We start from the raw sequence: 22,652 nt of genomic DNA, 5'->3' as shown, positions 1-22,652 counted from the left end.
TCATACGGAGGCCGCCATGACAGTATGCGCAGAATGGATGCGCAAGACGTGTCAGCTATATACTAAAGAGCGAGAGTTCAGTTCTAAACCTAAATGCGTATTACAGGTAATATTTTATTTCACAACACTTTGCCTTGTTCCTTTCGTCTCTGCTGTTCACTTCAAACACGCTCCATACGAACACAATGCTCTCGTATCAGACGCTTGCTCGATCACCTGCTCGTTTGCTGTCACAATGTACCCTAAACAAATCCGAAACATTTGTTGCGGCTCCGAGTCACGACGAGGGGCAAGTTTTGGTTTCCAAGGGTGGTTTTATTCCTCTTCAACTTCTCTCCCATACAGAGCCGCCTTTTTCACGTGTCCGCACATCACTTTCCTCTCTTTTCATTTTAACCTAACTGATCGCGGTGGTGCCTTTCTGGGCAGTCGGCGAAATCAACGCCAACAAAGAAAATACATCCAGCCTAGTTAAGAAATCACCAGAAAGATCACCATGACAACTGTGAACACACAGAAAGATAATAAATAACTGGAACATCACTCAAATATTGGTGATCCAGTTGAGAGTCTCACATATTTCTTTGCTATCGAGTTTGCTAGCACATGCGCAGTGATACTGACCGACAGAATAACATCCGGTTCTTCCCAAAGATAATCTTTTTTCTGAAATAATTTTACGTTTACGGACTTAAGAGTCAAAATTTAGGTGCGTACCGTAATTTTCGGACAGTCACGTTTTTTTTTATAGTTTCGGTGGGGGGCGGGGCGACTTATAATGAGGAGCGACTTATGTGTTTTTTTTTCAAAAATTCTCAAAAAAAAAAAGTGAAACCGCGATAAACGAACCGCAATGTAGCAAGGGATTACTGTAATTTGAATTTCGAGCGACGTCGCGGCAGCAGCGCGGCGGTTGTTTACATAAAGGACAAAGATTGACTCGACAGAGCTCTTACACTTCCGTGGATTGAAGTCGGGGGCCGGCGCTCGGCCGGGTGGCTGTCCAGGGATGGTGGATGGGGCTCGGACAATGCTTTTACGCACGCCCGGTCCTACTCTACCGAGCTGTCTTTCACCTCCGTGGATGGAAGTCGAGGGTCGGCGCTCGGCCGGGTGGCTGTCCGGGGACGGTGGATGGGGCTCGGTCATGTCTTTTACGCACGCCCGGTCCTATTCTAAGGAGCTCTCTTCCACTTCCGTGGCTGGAAGTCCATGCCGCCACACGCCTGGAAGTTTGTTTTGTTAAATAAAGAGCCGTTTACCAAACCCACATCTTTCCTTGAACTTTGTTAACGCTACAATATAGTTATATAGTAGATCTGTGGAATAACGACGAGGCTGACGTCAGGGCGCACACGCGGCGTTGTTGACAAAGGACGAGGAATTTGATGGATGGATTTAATGATTTAGAGTGCACAGATGGTTTGATAACATTATTGCTTGTATAGTAGTTATTTGATATATAATTTACAGGGCTGTGGACTCGGACTCGGTCGGACTCGGTAATTTTTGGACTCGGACTCTGTGCTGATTTTGACCGAGTCCACGAGTCCGACAATAAAAAAAATACTTTCAATTTTATTTTCATTATGCTGTTGAGAATGCGTGTAGGAATACTGTCCACAGCCCTGCTTGCTTGTTATGAAGACAAATTTAGTTGTTGCCTGCGTGCATGCACGTACAAGACCCACAATGCCCCGGGCGCAGCCAAGATGGAAGAATCCGGGAGCAGCGAGAGAACAATGTTTGCCTCTAGATTTGGAGGGGAGACGGAGCGTAAGTTACGATCAATGCGGCCACGTTGAGTTGCACTTAGGCTAATGTTTACATTATGTACCAATGTCAAGGACGATTATGTCACCCAGCTTATATCATTGATGTGTTTCGATAGTTGTGGGGTCGTCACTAATTATTTGCGTTTAGATAAATGTCTGAGCTATAATGGTGTAATTCATGATTAAAACTTGAAAGTATCTGCTTATTGTATTCGTTTATATGTTTAATAAAGACAAAGCCATCACAAAACTGTTGTAATTATTTAGATTTTGATAAAAATTAGCCTTGAATAAAGACTAACCAGTCACATGAATTAACAGAAAAAATGGACACTCGGACTCGTGGTCAAGAGGCCGGACTCGGACTCGGTGCAAAAATCCGACCGAGTCCACAGCCCTGATAATTTATGTATCGTTATATGGGCCTGTGGAATATTTTGAAGTGCAAGAGCCGTCAGCGGCGCGCAAGCATTGTTGACAAAGGACGATTGATGGATTTAATGAATTGGAGTGACACAGATGGTTTTATTAACGTGTTATTTATGTAATAGTTTTTTGAATAACTCTGAATTTTATGTCAGGGTCGTTCTCAGCTCTTAGTTTGTGTTTATGTCACGTTAGCATACCTATCGTTTAGCCTGTTGTTGCTCGTTCATGACTGTTCTTGGTGTTGGATTTTGTCGAATAAATTGCCCCCCAAAATGCAATTTATACTCCGGAGCGACTTATATATGTTTTTTTTTTTCACTTTTTTGGGCGTTTTATGGCTGATGCGACTTATAGTCCGAAAATTACGGTATTATACATGGGTACAGGCTTTTTTCCAGCATCGACATGCCATTTTTAGGGTGCATATTATACATGGGGGCGTATTATACATGGAAAATTACGGTATTTGGAAGGTCCCATGCTATCAAAATATTGGGAGTCGAGGCACTTCCTGAACATTAAAGAAGAATTATAGAGCAGAATAATTCGTTGCAAAAATATAAGCAATGTTGCTGCGCTAGCTGCTCGAGCCCTCACAATTTGGCGTGGGACCATTAGATAAAAAAACAAACATGTTTACTTTGCATATAGCTGTTTTTTATGATTTGTGTCATATTGATCAAATGGAATTACTCTCTTCTGAAATGTCACCGTCTTATCTGATTTAATTCTTACCAGTATTCAAAGTATACAGGACTGTCTCAGAAAATGTGAACATTCTGATAAAGTTCTTTTTTTTCCTGAAATGCATTTAAAAAAAACAAAAATGTCATATATTCTGGACTCATTACAAATCAACTGAAATATTACAAGCCTTTTATTATTTTAATATTGCTGATTATGGCTTACAGCTAAAGAAAACTCAAAAATGCCATAATCAGCAGTATTAAAATAATAAAAGGCTTGCAATATTTCAGTTGATTTGTAATGAATCCAGAATGTATGACATTTTTTTTTTTTATTGCATTTCAGAAAATGAAGAACTTTATCACAATATTCTAATTTTCTGAGACAGTCCTGTAGTTGTCTTACCCTGCCTTCACATCAGCCATTTTTAACATGCATATTTATTTTATTGTCAAATATGACATGAGGAAAAGAAATCGCAATAAAGAAATAAGAACAGAGAACTTTTCCCATTGCAGCAAACAATCTTTGTATCACACGTCAACATGATTCATGCTATCATGACCACACCTATGTTGTACAAGCTGTGATAAATCCTTCATTCTTTTGTTTGCCAATTGCCATTTTACATTAGTAGTTTTGCTTTGATTTTTTGATTATCTTTTGTCAAATTCAATTGTCTTTCTATTGTGTGTAGTGCTAAGAACTGATCATGTCTACACTTGAACCCCAAGAGCAACATTTGCTTTGCTTTAACCTAACAGTAGCGTGTAGTGAAGTATACATTCAACGGATTGGCTTCTGGAAACTAACTGCAACAGTAAAACAAAATAAAATCAATCTCTAGGTGTTACCAAACAGAAATGACCTCACTGATAACCAGCCCATGGATGCTCCCAGAAGACAACAGTAGATTCCCTCTCTGTTGATTAGTTTTATCTCCTATTTACATCTTTATTGCCTTGACAATCTGAGAGATTCTAGACAGTCACACCTCATATGTCACCAGGGTCCAAAGTCTGCATATAAATTCATTACAACACTCAGTTTGAACCCAGTAAATACACAATTCCATAAGGTTGTTTAATAAGTTCTAGTAACATAGAAATTGCATGTGATGATGCCACTGGCTTTGTACGACTGACTCCAAATTTGAGTTGATTAGATAAATGCCAGTATTTATTTGAATATTGACGGACATGGGTGCACTACAGTAATTCAGCACATAGAAGCAGTAAGCCTAAATGTTTTCATTTGGATCATCAAATGAATTTGGCTTGTTCTATAAGCCCCCTCCCTTTTATGAAATGAATGATAGGACAGGTCTATTGCAAGCAGCCACCTTCTACCCTACTTCCTTCTGGGCCTGTCAGTACAAAGTCAAAGTGCCATAAAATCTATTTGCCTGAGTGTTTCCTCCCACTCCGCAGTAGGACAACCGGGACATAGAAAGCAACTCTGCAGGAGGCTCAAATAAGGTTTTTTTATGAAGAACTAACTAACAAGAATTGAAAGGTACATTTTAATTTATTTTGTGAGTGTTAGCAGACTGATTGGAACTCAACTGCTGATTATCTCAGGGTATCAATTTTTAAGTGGTACTGTAAACTGTCGGCTGCATTTTGTTATACGTTTTGGGTTGAAGCTTTGCTCTTTAAATGAAACAAGCTGATTATTAATCATGTTTGTTTTAAATGCTAGGAACATTGAAAATCGGTGATGCTGAGAAAGGTGAGGCTGAAAGACAAGTCAAGTTTATTTAATTACAAGACCTGAACTTTTATCATTTTTTTCCAAGAAATTAAACAAAATTTACATTGTGAATTGATGATACAGTGTCTGAATCTTGTTGTTTTCAGGGGGAGTGGGTTTGGCTGGACTCGGGCAGTGGAGTGCCAATCGGAGCTAAGGTCAAAGAAACACCAAGCGGTCGGCGTTTATTGGTGGATGATGCAGGAAAGGTGAACCATTCTCAATCAACTTGAAACTGTGACATGAGGAGAGATGGTCGGGTATTGATACCAGGTATCGGTGCCGATATCAGCATTATGTCATGGTATCGGTACTCGCCACGTTGACTAGTATCAGCTACCCTAATGTGGCTGTGTTACAATACAACCAGAAATTAGAGTAGAATAATTGAAAATTAGTTTCATGCTTATTTAATTTAAGCATTTTTAAAAAATTAGCTGTCATTGTTTTTGAGGGAAATTTGATGTATCAAAATTAATACTGGTATCAATGCTTGTTATCAGTATCGACGACTACTCAAGAATTGACAAGACATCAGGTTGCCATTCCAAAGTACGTTTGTCCACAGCGCCACTGCATTCCCTGACTTCCTTTTCTATTTCTTCTACCCAGGAACACAGTTTGTCCCCAGAGCAGGAAGCCTCCCTCAAGATCATGCATCCGACATCAGTGGAGGGGGTGGATGACATGATCAAATTGGGTGACATGACAGAGGCTGGCCTACTACGAAACCTGATGATGCGCCACAAGCAAGGAACCATCTATGTAAGTTACAAAAGTACTTCTTAGAAGAACAAAGCAAGATTTTTTGGATGGGGGTGTACAAGTTATAAAGTTGATTGGAATATTTATATAGCTTGGAATATTTTCCCACTACCTCTTAAATGTAGCTCTGCTATCTTGACTGGAATGGTCTTAAATTCTTATACTAGGCTACAGATATGACTCCTGAATAAGGAAGGGCATTTAAGGTGTGCATTTCCTGCAGCACACCTTTGGGACTTTCCCTCACGAGGTTAACATTAGGAATGGGCAACTATTGATACCAGTTATTGGTGCAGATACCATTTGTATTTCACGTTCTCGGTACTCACAACCCAGGTCGATACCAATATCGGACGCTCTATTGTAGCTATTTTACCATCATAAACTAGAACGCATGTAGGTATTTTTATTGTACTTAAAATTCAGCACAAGCCAATTTCAACACTAACTGAAAAAAAGAATGTGAAAAAATAGAAATAACAATCATTGAATGTGTTAAGGTCTTTTGATTTATTTCCCAGACTTACACAGGCTCGGTTCTGGTGGCAGTGAACCCATACCAAGTTTTCCCCATATATTCAAATGACCAGGTGAGCTGTCAGTACCTTAATATTCAATTTGATTTTGAATTTTAATGTCATATATTACATCTCTTCCTTTCGTTCAGGTAAAACTGTACCGTGGTAAAAAGCTTGGGGAACTCTCTCCACACATCTTTGCCATCGCTGAATCCTGCTACTTCAACATGAAACGCCATCTTAGGAACCAGTGCTGCATCATCAGGTTGCATTAGTATTATTTCACTTTGGATCAAGGTCAATGATCATTTCAAGCTTTGTTTCTCTTTCAAAGTGGCGAGTCTGGAGCGGGCAAGACTGAAAGCACAAAGTTGATCTTGCAGTACTTAGCAGCAGTCAGCGGTGAGCTCTCTGAACATCACATTGCAAAACAGATCTTGGAGTCCAACCCGATCTTGGAAGGTACTACAATACTTAATAGGACGAATCTCATTCTTAATGAATAAATTCTATTACAATTTAAATAAATAAAAATAAAAAAAGGCCTATTCTAAAACCTGTTCTGTGAAATCTAAACTTTGCCAAGCTTTTGGAAATGCCAAGACCATCAGGAATGACAACTCCAGTCGTTTTGGAAAATATTTGGAGATCTTCTTCAAGGAGAGTGGGGTCATTGAAGGCGCACGCGTGGAGCAATACCTTTTGGAGAAATCTCGTGTCTGCCATCAGGTGAGGCAACTAACAAAGCCGCTTATCTCTGTTCATCTCTCGTGGACACTAAGATATGACTGTAAACGCACTCTCACTGCTATAAGACATGTTGCTGCAGAAGACGATCGCTTCTGATAATGTGACGCTTTGTACACACATCTAATTATTTTCTCCACCTCAGGCCCAGGAGGAGCGAAACTATCACATCTTCTATTGCATGCTGGCAGGAATCACAGCAGAGGAGAGGAAAAGTTTGCGTCTAAAAAATGCACAAGATTACATATTCCTCACTAAGGTACAAATATGAAAAAAAAAAAATAATTTTGTCTATTTTTAAAAATTACTTATTCATTGAGAATCATATTTGGATTTATTTATTGCCCTGTCTGGGTCTTGATTAACTTCACAGGCATTGTGCAAGCTCCATTTGAACATGGTTAACTGTTCTGCAAGTAGATCTAACACTGTTTTACAGGGCGAGTGTATCACATGCGAAGGGAGGCAAGATGCGGAGGACTTCAGGCGTATTCGATCTGCCATGAAAATTCTAACCTTCTCCGATCAGCAGTGTTTTGAAATTCTCAAGCTACTTGCAGCTATATTACACCTGGGAAACGTCTTCTTTGAAGGCAAGTGCTGTTTTAGAAATTGACCAACAACGAAATATATGAGATTATGTCATTCAAATATTTTCTGTGCCATTTTGATCCCAAATTACTTTGACTTCTAAATTTGACCCAGCAGTGCTTCTAGTGATGTACACAGACTGACAAATGTATCCCGCCCACATTTCTTGATCAATTTAGCCATCAATTGAGTAAATTGAACTACAGTTGTTTTCATTGTGTTTTGTTTTCTGCAGGAAATACACAAAATAACTTGGAAACCAGCGACGTCAGCAACTCGGAACATTTTAGCATTGCAGCATCTCTGCTAGAGGTTTGTCTAAATTGTCACCCTCTGCAGGTGTGAACATAAGTATTGTACCAAAAAAAAATGTTTTAATTTCAATTTTTTTGTGCATGTTTCCTACAGGTTGAGAATTGTGTGCTGGCCAACAGTTTGACCAATCGTTCCTTTATGACCAATAGAGAGATGGTGACGAAACCTCTTGACTGTGAGCAGGCATCTGCATGTAGAGACGCCTTTGTCAAGGTCTGAACCACCAACCCTGACTCGCATCTTTTTTTTTCCTCTTTGACTTTTTATAGAACCGTTGCATATCTTGTAGCATCTTGTAGCCAATGCCTCTCATCCAGGATTAATGTCCTCAGGCAGTCAATGATCCTCCCGATGAACAAATTGACTCATAATAATTTTTTTTATTTAAGAGCAGCAACTATTTGCCTTTCATTTGTTCACATTTTGCATTACTATTAACTCGGACCTAATTGAACGGTGGTGTGTGTGTATTGTCTCATAGGCAATCTACAACAAACTCTTCATATGGATCGTTGGAAAAATCAATGGTGTCATCCACAAAAGAATCACTCACCAACCCAAATCATCCTATCTGTCAATTGGCCTGCTTGATATATTTGGTTTTGAGAACTTCGAGATCAACAGGTCATAAGACTTCCAGCACTACTTCTAGCATTATTTCATCAAACTCACCTGCAGAATTGAACAAATGTCACCTTTCTCTAGTTTTGAACAGCTGTGCATAAACTTTGCAAACGAGAAGCTGCAGCAGTTCTTTGTGGGTCACATCTTCAAGCTGGAGGAGAAGGAATATCTGAAAGAAAACATTGTGTGGAATAACATCAACTTTGGTGACAATCAGAAGATTCTGGATCTTCTGGCCGGGAAACCCTGTAACCTTCTAGCGCTGATTGATGAAGAGAGCAATTTTCCAAAGGTGCTCTTGTACTGCATCAGCTGGATGCTTTTACTGTACTGTCATACTTACGATGGTGTTTTACATGACAGGGCTCAGATCTGACGATGCTTATCAAAATGAATCAGCAGCATCATGGAAACAAGACCTTTATTTCTTCAAAGAGTGAACATGACACTGATTTTGGAATTCACCATTTTGCAGGCATTGTTTTTTATGACTCCAAAGGTAGGCAAACACATTTCCAATTTAAAACCAAAGAAAGGACTACAAGTACTGGATTTATTTTGAAGATTTTTGTCAAAGAGTAGAAAATTAATGGATGTACATTACATTATCATTATATTTTAGCTTAAAATATGTTTTATTTTTTTATTTTTTAAGGGTTCCTTGAGAAGAATAGAGACGCTGTAAGCTCTGACATATTCAAGATGGTTGACATGTCCACCAACAAGTTGCTTCAGCAGATTTTCATGCCAGAGCTTTCAATCAATGGAATGAAGTTGACCAAAAACCAGCGGATTATGATCACACCCAAGAATTCTATGCGGGTATGGAAGCATCGTTGCTTTGGAATGAAAAAGTTGATCGTCCCATTTGTGCCGCCTTTTTGTTCGTGCAGTCCCTTCAGGACAACCGCAAGCAAGTGCCGACCCTCAGCGGTCAGTTCCGGCAATCTCTGGACGCCCTCATGAAGGCTCTCTCTGTCTGCCAACCGTACTTCATCCGCTGCTTCAAACCAAACAACAACAAGCAGTCTGGGGTGCATAGAAACATTACTCTTTTGTACCAAAACACATTTCAGTTAACTTCTTTTTAACTACCTGCTTCTCCAAAAATAATTTTGCAGTTACTAATCCCAACTAAAATGCTAATTGCTAAAATGCTAATTTGCTAATTTGTTTTTCCACTCAAAGGACTTCGACCGAGAACTTTGTATGCGTCAGCTGCGATACTCTGGCATGATGGACACCATCCGCATCAGGAAACTGGGCTATCCCATTCGCCACAGTTTTGTGGAATTCTTGACTCGCTACAGAGTGCTCCTGAAGACAACCGTGTGTGACCCAAAAACTGTTAGTCACCAATTTTGAGGATGGGCATCAGCTTTGAACTTACACTTAGCTAGTATATGTACCTTCATTCGGCACACCTGCTCAGATCCACTTCCCAAAAATGCTGATGATAATTCTCATTTTTCAATGACATCGTCTGATAAGGACCATTGTAGTTTTTATTTGCAGTGGTTGAGAAAACTGCACTCCATCATCCTGTACTGAGATTCAAAACTGCAAACTACTCTCACAGTATATTCATATTGATCATTCAATTTAAAATCAAATCCAAACTTGGAATTATTACATTTTTAAAGGCTTCTTTAGTTTTGGCTGTAATTCGATTGAGCAAGTTTACCTAATGGAGTGGCCAGTGAGTGTATGTTTCTTTCTGCTTCATGTTACGTTCGCCACGGATGAACGGAGGCATCGGCTTCTTGTCAGTATTCATCATTTAAATGTTCTCTCCAAAGAACACAGCTGCTGCCTGTTGTGACGCCATCTGCCAGACGGCGTTTAAAACACCTGACGAGTGGAGAATCGGAAAGACCAAGATTTTCCTGAAGGTTCTGAAACCAATTTTACAAGTTTTTAATATGATAATTTGAATGACAGTATTTTCTCACACTGGTAGTCTTCAAAAATGTCTCCAGACTAAAGTCTCCAGTATCTGAGGCATTTTTTATTTCTGCTTTTCACTTATTCTGAATCTCCTTGAAATATTTTTATAATACCTGGCAATCTATTGCTGAGATATCCTGGACAAATTTAGACTTTGGAAATTGTTTTATTTTTCTCCAGGATGCTCATGATGCTGTGCTGGAACGCCTGAGGGAAGAAGAACTCAGCAGGAAAGCTCTTGTGATCCAGCGATTCATGCTGGGATGCAAGGACAGGTGCAATTTTAATTCTAAATATTACTCATATACTGTAAAAGATCATTTGAGACATTTTGGATAATACCAAATACAAACAATGCTTTTTTTCATGTAAATAATAATAATAATGATAATCTTGTTTTCCTAAACGTTATGGTCGATGAGGTTAAATCACAGCTACAGCTCTCTGCCTTCTCTGTAGAAAGTCTTTTCTAAAGAAGAGGAGGGCGGCTGTGGTGTTGCAAAAACACTGGAGAACTTACAGGGAAAACAAAACAAGACTAAAGGTATGATTTTGAGCATAGTCTCTGACATTCTACTGTTATTTTGGCACCAGCAGTAACAAAAATTTCTCCCACTCTTGCTCTAGATCCTACAAGGTTTTGAACGCCTGGTGTCAAAAACCCGTGGTCGGAAACTTCAGTATCAATTTGGAAGGCAACGATCAGCAACACTCATCTTACAGACTCGTGTATGTTGTCTAAATGATGCTTGCACATAGTATGTAGCAACAATGTATTTATAAAGTGCTGAGTCATCACTGACACAATGCGCAGCTACGGGGTTACTGGGCCAGGAAGACTTGGAAGCATAAGAGAGAAGCAGTCATACTTCTGCAGGCTTACACCAGAAGATTCCTGGCAAGACAATTATTTACCAGCATGAGGATTAAGGTAATGCTGCACCTTGTGAAAATAGAAAGATTTTATTATTATATATATATATATTTTTAAGTTATACTTGATTTTCCACTTAGGGCCTGTCTGATCCACCTCCATGTGGTCGGCTTTTACCAGAGGAGCATGGGACTGAAGATGACATTGCCGAGGAGCTGAAGCGCAGACAAGATGCCAGCATGAGGTTTAAGGTAATGCTGCACCTTTTCAAAATAGAAAGAAGCATTGTATGTTTTTTATATTTGATTCTCCATCTAGGGCCTCTCTGACCCACCTCCGTGTGGTCCGCTTACACCAGAGGAGGATGGGACTGAAGACGACATTGCCCGGGAGCTGAAGCGCAGACAAGATGCCAGCATGAGGATTAATGTAATGCTGCACCTTTTGAAAGAAGCATTGTACGTTTTTTTATACTTGATTCTCTATTTAGGGCCTCTCTGACCCACTTTTGTGTGGTCCGCTTACACCAGAAGAAGATGGGACTGAAGATGACATTGCCCAGGAGCTGAAGCGCAGACTAGAAGAAGTCGTCATACAGGCTCAGCAAGCTGATGAGGAGCTTGAGTTCGTCACTCCGATAGATTTGGTGGAAGAGGAAAGAAATATTATGCCCATACCTCTTGTGACAATTACAAAGTATGAAGAATTGGAATCAGAGGAAATGGAGGTTTGATAAGATGTCAAGTGACTTAAGCAAAACAAGTTTAAAACTATACAGCCTGACATGTGTTTATTTGAATTTTATAGAAAGCAGAGACCAGGTCTGAGATGAGCATTGCAGGCTCAGACACAACAACACCGACTCCATCATTCGACGAAGAGGAAGACGAATTTGAAGATCTCACAGACGAGTATTCATTCTACAAGTTTAGCATTCTTCACTTCCAGGGTGATGCCAGCCACACACACATCCTAAATCAGAGACTCAGGAAGCCTCTTCTGCAACACGACGATGAGAGTGACACGCTGGTGAGTAGTCAAAGTATGTGCACTTTGTTTGCTTCATTTGGACATCATCCTTCCCACCCGCCACCTCAAAGGCCTGTCTGACCATATGGTGGATTATACTCCGATTCATGGGGGACATTCCCGAGCCCAGGTCTCAGGATGCCACATCTCAGGCCTCTTTCAGCATTTCTCGCCATCTGCCTAACAGGCAAGGCAGGAGGCTGAGCAGCTTGGTGGGACTCGACCAGGTAAGAAAGGAACAACGGGAAGCCTTTCATTTTGAAAATGTAACAATTCTGGGGTGTTCAATTCAAAAAATGTCCTTTTAAGTCTGAGCATAATTAATTATATTTCAGACTAAATGTGAAAGCCTCTGACTGGAAAATACATTTCTAAAAAGGAGCAAATGATATTATTGTATTACAAATAGACCTCTTTACTGCATAAATTACAGTTTGGTCTTGACATTTCCATATCTTTTAGAAAATACTAAGGAAGAACAAGAAAAAGCACGGAAACAGGAAGGCCTCGACTATTCTTGAGGAGGTCAGTCTGCGTACCCCCAACCTTATTTATGGTTTTGACTAGAAATGAATAATTCCCATTTTGTCACAAACCAGCCGGAGAGATTCGCGGAGGATGAGGAGGTTTTGATTGGAGAAGGTCCTACTTTGGACAGGCCACTTTCCCTTCTGGAAAAACTGCACATTATTGTTGGATATGCACTAGCCAAACAAGGAATAAGGTGTGAATACAGCTTATCTTTATAATAGCTAGTCAACAAGACACAAGATGTGGAGTAGATCCATTCTTTTTTTTGTATTATTATTTATGCATTATTTGTTTAGTTATTATATTATTACATGTATTCCTATTATGTATTTCCTATTGTTTATCTTGTTTTCTTCTGTTTTTTGTTCCCCCACAGAGATGAGATTTACTGTCAGATCTGTAAGCAGCTGACGAACAATAAAAACCGAGCGAGCCGTACGCAAGGATGGGTCCTTCTGTCCATCTGTCTGGGGATCTTTCCCCCGACAGACCTCTTTAACAAGGTCTGTTTCTGCCACGTTAGAAACTACTACAAATAGAATGACTCCACGACTGATGGTTAAATTCTGAGGAAGAATAGCAAAAGACATTTGTGGCACAATAGTGTGTCTCTGTCACATATTTAAAGATAAAAACAATAAGACACCCAATTGTGTGCTAAACATGAGTACATTTTTGATTCAAGCACTTGACTAGGTTCCCAAGAGGATTAGGGCCAGTGAAGAAAAAAAACGAGGGGAGACAGGATTCTGACTTTTTTCTCAGAATTCTGACTTTAAAGTCAGAAGGTGGGAATTCTGACTTTACTCTCAGAATTCTGACTTTAAAGTCAGAATAAAGCCAGTCAGAATTCTCAGAATAAAGTCAGAATTCTTTTCTGACTTTAAAGTCAGAATTTGGAGAATAAAGTCAGAATTTTCTTTATTTTTTATTTTTTTAAATGATTACTTTAATTGTGTCTGATTTCAGTATTTGGAGACCTTTATCCGCAAGGGGCCAAGTGGTTATGCTGAATATTGTAGTAAGCGTCTGCATCGCATCAAAGCCAACGGAGAAAGAAAAGAGCTGCCCTGTTGGCTGGAATTACAGGTACATCATGTCTTGTCTTGAGCTGTTTAATTGTAGAGTTGCAAATAAATTTGGTGGTGGCAAGAGTCTTCATTAATGAACAAAAATACTCACTTTTTCTTTTTCCCCTGTTGACAGGCTGTGAAAGCCTTGGAGCCTATAGAAATGACCGTGACTCTGATAGATGGCAGTAATGTCAGCTTGCAGTTGGACTCGGCCTCCACCTCTGCCGAGGTCTGTCAAGCTGTGGCTGACAAGATTAATATGCGAGACACCTATGGATTCTCCCTCTACATTCGTTTTTTTGACAAAGTGAGCTTTACTCCTTCTGGTAAATAGGAGAGGGATTTGATTCAAGCCCGACTTTGCTAAATCTCACATCAACCTTAAGAGGGACTCTAATCTTTTTGACCTTTGGACTCCAGATGTGGTCTCTGGGCAGCTGCGGGAAACATGTGTTGGACGCTGTATCACAGTGTGAGCAGGAGATGAGGCGACAGGGAAAGCATGAGAAGGACACCCCTGTGCAGTTCACAGTCCGCAAAGAGCTGTTCACGCCGTGGCACAACTGCTCTCAAGACTCCATCAGCACCGATCTCATTTACAAGCAGGTCATTCAGGGCATCAAGTCAGGAGAGTACACGTGTGAGAAGGTGAGCACATGTCAATTATAGTGGCGCATTATATGACAAGTATAAATGTATGCAAACAAATATACATTTGGGTTTGTTTCCTGTGTATGCTCCATATTCTGACCCCCAAACCAAAAGGTGCTTTGTGTACAGTAGTCACTAAAACAACATTGCTCCCCTCAGGATGATGAATATATCCAGCTGGCTACAATGCACTATTATATCCAGTTTGGCTCGATATACAGCAAAGAGAATGTCCAGAGGGTGGTTGAGGACTGCATTGCTATACATCTGATCGAGAGCAAATCCATGGCAAAATGGATCCAACTCATCAGCTCAGTGTACTTGCAGGTAAGATGGACAAAATGTATGACCTGTCCCTGCTTTAATGCCAGGTATGTTGTGCTCACTTACACTAATCAGTATGTGTGCAGACATCACATACAAACATAAATAAGATGCATTCTGCATATTTCATAAATTTTGTTGTGTAAGTCTTAAGTATTTTCTATCCCTTTTCCACAGGGTGCTTACACAAAGGGGACCATGAGCAAAGAGGTTGTAAAAGGAGAACTTGTCGACTGTGCTCGAGTGGATTGGCCAGTCTACTTCTCCAAGTTTTATGACGTTACAATGACGTCAGGTTAGTCAACATGCACACACTTATATAGTATGCTATCTTAATGCTAAAACACAATGCAAATTAGCTAACAAACAATATAAACGCAGCAGTGTTATAACCTTTTAAGCAACAGGTATTTGAACACAAACGGTGCAGCAACACGTGTAGACGGAAAGTGTAACAATACTCAGAGGTATGCAGTTTATCCTGTACAAACAGAAAAAACAAAAATACTCATGCTTCCTAAATTGGAAAACTCTTCCTCATGTATGCCTGTATTATTATGCCCCTGGTGGCCAACGTATGCACAGCAAGATTACGACGTGGGGCTGCAACAGATTACGTAATGGCATTTTCATTCATTTTTAATTGGGAATGATGATTTGAGATACTAATGTTTATACTTGTAAGTGAGGTCACATTAACAAATTAAATTAGTGCCGTAATTTTCGGACTAAAAGTTGCTCCGGAATATAGGTCGCATTAGCCATAAAACGCACAATAACGTGAAAGAACACATATCAGTCACTCCGGCGTATAAGTCGCATTTTGGGGAGAATTTATTCGACAAAATTCGACACCAAGAACAGACATGAACGAGCAACAACAGGCTAAACGATGGGTATGCTAACGTGACATAAACACAAACAAAGAGCTGAGAACGGGCCTGACGTAACATTCAGAGTTATTCAAATAACTATTACATAAATAACACGTTTATAAAACCATTTGTGTCACTCCAATTCATTAAATCCATCGATCGTCCTTTGTCAACAATGGGTGCACGCCGCTGACGGCGCCTGCACTTCAAAATATTCCACAGGCCCATATAACGATAAATAAATTATATATCAAATAACTATTACATAAGCAATAATATTATCAAACCATCTGTGTCACTCCAAATCATTAAATTCCTCGTCTTTTGTCAACAACGCCGCACGTGCGCCCTGACGTCAGCATCATCGTTATTCCACAAATCTGGCATATAACTACATTGTAGCGTTACCAAAGTACAAGGAAAGACGTAGGTTTGGTAAACTATTCTTTATTTAACAAAACAAACTTCCAGGCGTGTGGCGGCATGGACTTCCATCCCCGGAGGTGGCACTTCCAGCCACGGAAGTGGAAGAGAGCTCCATAGAATAGGACCGGGCGTTCGTAAAAGCCATGTCCGAGCCCCATCCACCGTCCCCGGGCAGCCACCCGGCCGAGCGCTGGCCCCCGACTTTCATCCACGGAGATGAACGAGAGCTCCGTAGAGTAGGACCGGGCGTGCGTAAAAGCCACAATAGTTTTTCAAACCTTCTGTGTCACTCCAAATCCTTAAATCCTTCAAACTCTTCATTCTCCGTGTCACTTAGAAACAAAGCCGCTAATGATGCCGGTAGTACGTGGGGCCCTTCGTCATTTGTGTCATCCCGTGATCGAATCTTTGTCCTTTATGTAAACAACTGCCGCGCCGCGCTGCTGATGTCACTTGAAATTCAAATTACAGTAATCCCTTGCTACATCGCGGTTTCACTTTTTCTTTTTTGATAATTTGTGAAAAAATTTACATATAAATCACTCCTCTGTATAAGTCGCCCCCCCACCCAAACTATGAAAAAAAAACGCGACTTATAGTCCGAAAATTACGGTAAGTCAAGGCGCCGCTGTATGTCCACAGGACCAACTTTACCCAAAAGCAGGTTTGTTGTGGCTGTAAACTGGAATGGCATTTTCTTCATGGATGGAAGAGACAAGAAACTCCTTGAGTTGCCTTATGTGGAGATAAAAGAAGTCAGAATGTTGAGGTATGGTTCATATTTGCTTTTTTGCTTACAAGCATTATCTTTTTTGGTAAAACACGCTTAATGTTGGGCTTTTTAGTAACCAGTCGGTGAGTGTAGTGACAATTCGAGGTGAATTTGTCCTAATGTGTGGCGAAGCTGATGACATGGCCGCACTTGTTGAGCAAAACTTGAGTGGACTACGAGCTCGATCGGTGTTTGCACTCGCCCAGCAGGATTCCAATAAATCAGGTAGGAGTTTGTAGCATTTTTAGTAAACTAACAGACACAAACATGAAGAAACGCTTACCTCTGTGCCCACCCCAACAGATGATCCCTTATTCTTGGTCTGTAAACAAGGAGACCTCTTGTTGGTAGAAAATGATAAAAAATCCTCCAACAAGAATGTGGTCAAAGCTACAAATCAGAAGACAAATATCAGTGGTCTTGTCTATAAGAATGCATTGCAGTTTCTTCCAACACTCAGCAGACCCACTGATGACATGATGGTACTGTATATAAAATAAGGTTTTATTTGGCCAAGAAGTATTGCAACTTTTGGGCCAAATTCCAAATGATAATATCTACTGATAATGATTGAAAGTAGTCTACAACAAATGAAGCTTCATTTTCGTTTCATTGACACTATCAGGAGCTGCTCAGTCCACATCAGAGGGAATCATCCATGACACAAATTGGGCCCCAAAGAGAAGAAACGGTTGCTCCTATCTCTCTAAGAGAGTTTGCACTTGACCATTTTAGGTGATTTTTTTTTTTTTAAAGTACTGTACTTAACTTAATGTTGTTCAATTGCTGGACGTATGCGCAATTTACGTTAAAATGCAGTCGTTCACAAGAAGGATGTCAGTTGATTTTGCAAATTTGTATGGCTTTCCTGTTAATCATTGAATAGATATTCTGTTGCATAATCAGTCTTTCTAAGAACTGCTTTGCATTTCTTGTGCTTGCAGTTGATCAACTTATAGCACCTGATACAATGCATAGTCAGAAACAGCATTTTTATTTTTACAATAATGACCTTTTCAGATTTTCTGTTTCAAAGTGATCCACCATCCCTGTATCATGATACATGGCCACCATGTTTTACTGTCGACTTCTTGCGGACAGCTTGGCGTCACACGTTTGGTTTTTTTTCCCAAAAACTCCAGAACTTGGTCAACTCCATTCAACATGACTGTAAAGGAGTTCTCAGAATCAGTGGTGACATCACCAAAATTTGCAGTTATAGAGTAAATGGATTTAATTAGAAAAAAATCTGACAATGCGTTAAATATATATATATATATATATATATATATATATTTTTTTTTTATAACAGCAGTGTTTCCAATGCATTTGTCTGTTTTAAAATAACAGCTCTTATGAGTACCCAAAATATTTCTATCAATGTCTTTCATACACTTTTACAGACCTCTAGGTAAAGAAAGGCTGTGGGTGTGTTCAAGAGAACTGCTGAGGCAGCCACTCATGAAGAGTCTGGTCCGCAACTCTGAGCTGAACTCCATCGCCTGCAATTCCTTCACTGATATCCTCATAAACAACTGTCGTTGCAACATCTGCTTTAATAACAGCGTTGGCGTTAAACAATGCAGATTTTGTTCTGATGACTGTCTGAGTGAGTCCTTGACGTTGGTCGCTACCTATTTTGAAGTACATGGGCGACTACCCCATCAAACAGGTTCGCAGTCCATTAGAGTTGACTGACCAGATCTTCGGCCCTGCTACGCAACATGAGCTTCTGCAGGATGAGATCTACTGCCAGATCATGAGACAAATGACCAATAACGACAACAGGTAGTTTGTATTTTGCTTTGTATTGCAATAGCGTCTGCACATTGATGAATATTTGCTCCCCGCAGGTTGAGCATGGAGCGCGGATGGCAGCTGTTGTGGTTGTGTTCAGGCTTGTTTCCTCCCAGTCACGATTTGATGAGACACGCTCAGCGCTTCCTGGAGTCACGACCCAGAGAACCACTGGCTGCAGGATGTCTCCAGAGGCTCCAGCACATGTGCAGGTCGGGCAGCACTTGATTTACGTTTGGTTATTTCCACTTTCACAAATTGTCATATAAGCTTTGAACTTTTTGTCTCGTCATGTTTGATATGCTCAGTAAGGAACCCAGGAAACATCCTCCACCTCTGGTCGAAGTCGATGCCATCCAGCAGAACAGCACTCACATTTTCCATAAAATTCACTTCCCGAATGACACAAACGATGTAAGTCCTAAACCTCTTCTGGATTTAAACATACAATTTATATCGTTCAAATGGATTCCATATCCATCTTGGCAATTGAAAGAAGAAAACAAAATGTTCTTTTTTTTTTTACAGTTATTCGAGGTGACATCGACGACCACAATCCAAGATTTGTGCTACAGTATTGCTTCTCAGCTAAAACTGACCTCACCAGATGGCTACGGCCTCTATTTGAAAACAACAAATAAGGTTTGCAAGTTTAGCCTTAAGTGGTAAACAAGGACAAGGTGGTAGAAAGTGCTTTCTAAAATGTTCCGTAATTTCCTTCTAACATCAGATACTGAGCTTGACTGAGCAGGAATATTTATTTGACAGTTTACGAGAGGCGACTAATATTTCAAAGAAAGGGAAGAAAGTGAAAGAAAGTAAGGCATTGTGACGACACACTCTTTTGACTCTGTCTATCTTAGCTTGTTTCTAATCGACTTTTTCCTTAGCGGTCAACTTAGCCTACGCTCTAATTTTTAAGAGGAAGCTCTGGTTCAATGTGCTGCCAGGTAAAGACTTGGTTGCAGACCTCACCTTCCATTTCCCGCAGGTATCAAAACTCACACTCTCTTGCGCTCCAGGTTGTAATGAATCATTTTCGACTTATACATTTTATCAAATGCCACCATAAAGGAGATGCCCAAATACCTCACGGGGTATCACAAATGCAGCAAAGAGGATATCATCAACCTTGGTGGGCTGCTTTTCAGAGCCAAAGTGGATTCTGACAGGTCACAGTTTGTCATGATCCCCAAAATGCTGAAAAACATGCTCCCTGCTGACCAGATCCAAAGTGCATCTCCGGAGGAATGGAAGAAGGTAACTAAGGATGGATGGGAAGGGAGCGTTCCAAAGGGGACGGGCCCAAGTGGATGCATATGCTCAACCTGACTGTTTTAAATCCCAGTGAAAATAAATTGCGTGTCATTTTGCTTGCTCTTGCAGCACATCATGTCATCCTACAACAAGCAGAGTGGCATCACAGTGGAGGAATGCAAAATTGCCTTCCTGCAAGCCATAGCCAGCTGGCCAACCTTTGGCTGTACCTTCTTTGAAGTTAAAGTAAGTTGTGAGGATGAAAGACACATTAGTCGCCCGCCTGCAGGCAATTCTAGCGTGAATGCAAATTGTGTAGATGATTCATGATGACATTTCCATGATGACATTTCCATTTTTGCAGCAAACATGTGAGTCAAGCTACCCAAGTACAGTTTGGATTGCTATCAGCAAACAAGGTGTAAGCTTAATCGACCCAAAGTCAAAGGTATGCACATTCGCGTTGGCAAGTGGGACCCGGCTAATTTTTTTTTTCTTTTTTTTTTTCTTTTTTTTTTTTTTTTAAACATGCAGTTTTACTACATTGCCACACTTTTTGATTAAAAATGACTTATTATGAACCTCGCAGGAGTTGCTGGTCATGCATCCATTCAGTCGCATCACAGAGTGCCACAGCAAAGGCGACTACTTCCAGATGACCATCGGCACCGTGGTCCGAGGGAACGTCTTTGTCTGTGAAACATCGCAGGTAAGCATCCCAATAATTTCTGCCATGTTAATATCATGTTTTTCAATTTCTCATAACTGGTCTACCATGTTTCAGGGTCACACGATGGAGGACCTTCTCAGATCGTATGTCAGGATGTATGAAAGGCAAAGGCAGGCCTTCCGATCCAAAAACCACATTTTTACTTGAGCTTCTGTGATTAACAAAAACTCATTTGACCTCATAACAAGGCAAGAACATTCCAGGTTTTCTTTTGTCTTTCTCATAATTCCAATTCATACTGTCATTTTGAATATATGAATATTTTCCTGTATTGTTTGACCAAGCTCATAAATTATGAACACAATAAATGTCTGGCTCAAATCGTCTATCGTAAGCAATTTTTTTATTACTCATTTATTTGCGTGAATTATTAAAACTTTTTAAGTTTACAGCTACTGCTTAAATTGATTTTATATAACACTTAAGACTCACTACTTACCACTTTATATGACAAATCTTTCCCATTTCATTTAGCTAAATAACATAGCTTACCAATATATTAGAAACATCTTTCAGTAGTTTAAACTGCACTACAAACTAAACTACCAACATCATTAACGTTATAACTCTCTGGCAGTGTCCATCCTTTTAAGACACATTGATATATTGAATCTTAACTTTGTGGTCACATATTCTATCGTTTAATGAAAATGGCAGTTTTAGAGGCAATTTATGACATGTCAGACCGAATGTCCTGAAATGCCCTGCCTGCAGTTTAGGAGGACATCCAAAAGTGTGTGTGTTGTTGTGGATTATAGAGCAACATAGTTCTGGAGTCAGTTTATAGATTACTCCTTATACAGTTTTAAGACTATTGGTCCGTTACCATGGAAACCATGTGGCCCCCCCAAAATAATCAGGTTATCATAGGCAGGTACATATGAGGTGCAGCATGAATGAGCCTCTGTCTCTTTCCGAATGCTGAATGTGTGTGACAAGTGTGACTGTAAAATGACCATTATGATCATTACATAATTAGCAACAATGCTAAAAATATATTTTGAAATACTGGGTTAGTTATTGTACCAAGTGCATTTGCACAATGTAGACTATGGTAAACACCTGACTGCTGAAACATGTTTTGGATTTCGTGTGTACTGCGCTACAAGGAGGCAACGGCATATTGATTCACTGCACCAAATTTGGAACAAAAGATCTTAGGCTGCCCAAGACTTATTACTACCAGCATCCCACCTGCACAGCCACAACCACAAACCTAACAAATGCAGACATGCACATATTCTGGCTCACACTAAAAGAAATACAATGCACAGTAGAAGATATTCAGTAGTTCAAACCCAAACTACAAGTTTTCTCCCATTCAGTGTAATCACCCTGGAGCGTATGATTGTGACAAATACTCTCTGCAGCCATTGAGAAAAAAAAAAAAACTTTTACCCAGTGACCCAAATGTGATTCAAGAATCGAACCGCTGACCTCAGAGAAGTGAGGCAAGCTGTGATAACCGCTTGCTGCACCATGCCTTTGTAATGCTGGACAAAATAAATATTTTTATCTCGGGTTTTGCACTTAATCCTTCCTTCCTTCCTTCCTTCCTTCCTTCCTTCCTTCCTTCCTTCCTTCCTTCCTTCCTTCCTTCCTTCCTTCCTTCCTTCCTTCCTTCCTTCCTTCCTTCCCCTGTCTGCCTGCCTGCCTATCTATCTATCTATCTATCTATCTATCTATCTATCTATCTATCTATCTATCTATCTATCTATCTATCTATCTATCTATCTATCTATCTATCTATCTATCTATCTATCTATCTATCTATCTATCTATCTATCTATCTATCTATCTATCTATCTATCTATCTATCTATCTATCTATCTATCTATCTATCTATCTATCTATCTATCTAGATAGCTATCTAGATAGCTATCTATCTATCTAGATAGCTATCTATCTATCTAGCTATCTTTTTGTCTGTCTGTCTGATTTCTTTGCGCGCGCCCTCGTGTACCGTACTGCACAGTACAGTATCTGTTTGCTGTCTCGTGCGCGCGCCAGTTTCACCTTTAATCCTCCAGAAATTTCAGCCATTTTTTGAGAGGGGGGGCTATTTGTTTTCACCAAAGCGAGAGGCTGTTCTCGAGTCAATGTGGAGCGGCACCTTCCGGCGAACATACGGTTGGTGTCAAGCGGAAAGAAACGATCCCAGAT

The 22,652-nt window shown here is 40.1% G+C and overlaps 1 protein-coding gene across 3 annotated transcripts; it reads left to right on the top strand.

The window, feature by feature from the left end:
* Window positions 1-1,662: 1,662 nt before the first annotated feature.
* On the top strand, window positions 1,663-20,815 carry LOC133165954 (unconventional myosin-VIIa-like). 3 transcript variants are annotated; one of them, XM_061295885.1, is made up of 52 exons: window positions 3,214-4,406; window positions 4,593-4,622; window positions 4,751-4,852; window positions 5,256-5,408; window positions 5,930-5,998; window positions 6,076-6,191; window positions 6,261-6,388; window positions 6,513-6,655; window positions 6,819-6,932; window positions 7,113-7,266; window positions 7,500-7,576; window positions 7,673-7,792; window positions 8,061-8,203; window positions 8,285-8,495; window positions 8,567-8,702; window positions 8,859-9,025; window positions 9,097-9,237; window positions 9,392-9,550; window positions 10,003-10,095; window positions 10,331-10,425; window positions 10,610-10,694; window positions 10,778-10,879; window positions 10,965-11,081; window positions 11,165-11,275; window positions 11,343-11,453; window positions 11,515-11,751; window positions 11,832-12,053; window positions 12,125-12,280; window positions 12,516-12,578; window positions 12,653-12,777; window positions 12,961-13,087; window positions 13,554-13,673; window positions 13,791-13,964; window positions 14,078-14,305; window positions 14,468-14,635; window positions 14,810-14,927; window positions 16,576-16,702; window positions 16,779-16,930; window positions 17,009-17,187; window positions 17,331-17,440; window positions 18,109-18,224; window positions 18,340-18,493; window positions 18,559-18,714; window positions 18,811-18,916; window positions 19,031-19,144; window positions 19,233-19,320; window positions 19,393-19,493; window positions 19,577-19,762; window positions 19,889-20,005; window positions 20,124-20,207; window positions 20,349-20,468; window positions 20,544-20,815. In XM_061295885.1, exons 2-52 carry the CDS (start codon window positions 4,611-4,613, stop codon window positions 20,634-20,636), a joined length of 6,600 nt encoding a protein of 2,199 aa, XP_061151869.1. In that variant the 5' UTR covers window positions 3,214-4,406; window positions 4,593-4,610; the 3' UTR covers window positions 20,637-20,815. The 3 variants fall into 3 exon arrangements, 1 of the variants encoding a protein (XP_061151869.1); XR_009717679.1 differs by lacking the exons at window positions 3,214-4,406; window positions 18,811-18,916; window positions 19,031-19,144; ... (5 more) ...; window positions 20,349-20,468; window positions 20,544-20,815 and adding an exon at window positions 1,663-1,776 and having other exon boundaries at window positions 18,109-18,493; window positions 18,559-18,697; XR_009717678.1 differs by lacking the exons at window positions 3,214-4,406; window positions 4,593-4,622; window positions 18,811-18,916; ... (6 more) ...; window positions 20,349-20,468; window positions 20,544-20,815 and adding an exon at window positions 1,677-1,776 and having other exon boundaries at window positions 18,109-18,493; window positions 18,559-18,697.
* Window positions 20,816-22,652: the final 1,837 nt, after the last annotated feature.

This window comes from Syngnathus typhle, linkage group LG13 (assembly GCF_033458585.1).
Source record: "Syngnathus typhle isolate RoL2023-S1 ecotype Sweden linkage group LG13, RoL_Styp_1.0, whole genome shotgun sequence".
Lineage (NCBI taxonomy): Eukaryota > Metazoa > Chordata > Actinopteri > Syngnathiformes > Syngnathidae > Syngnathus > Syngnathus typhle.
Note: the sequence above shows the minus strand (reverse complement) of the source record. Positions and strands in the feature narration are given on the sequence as shown.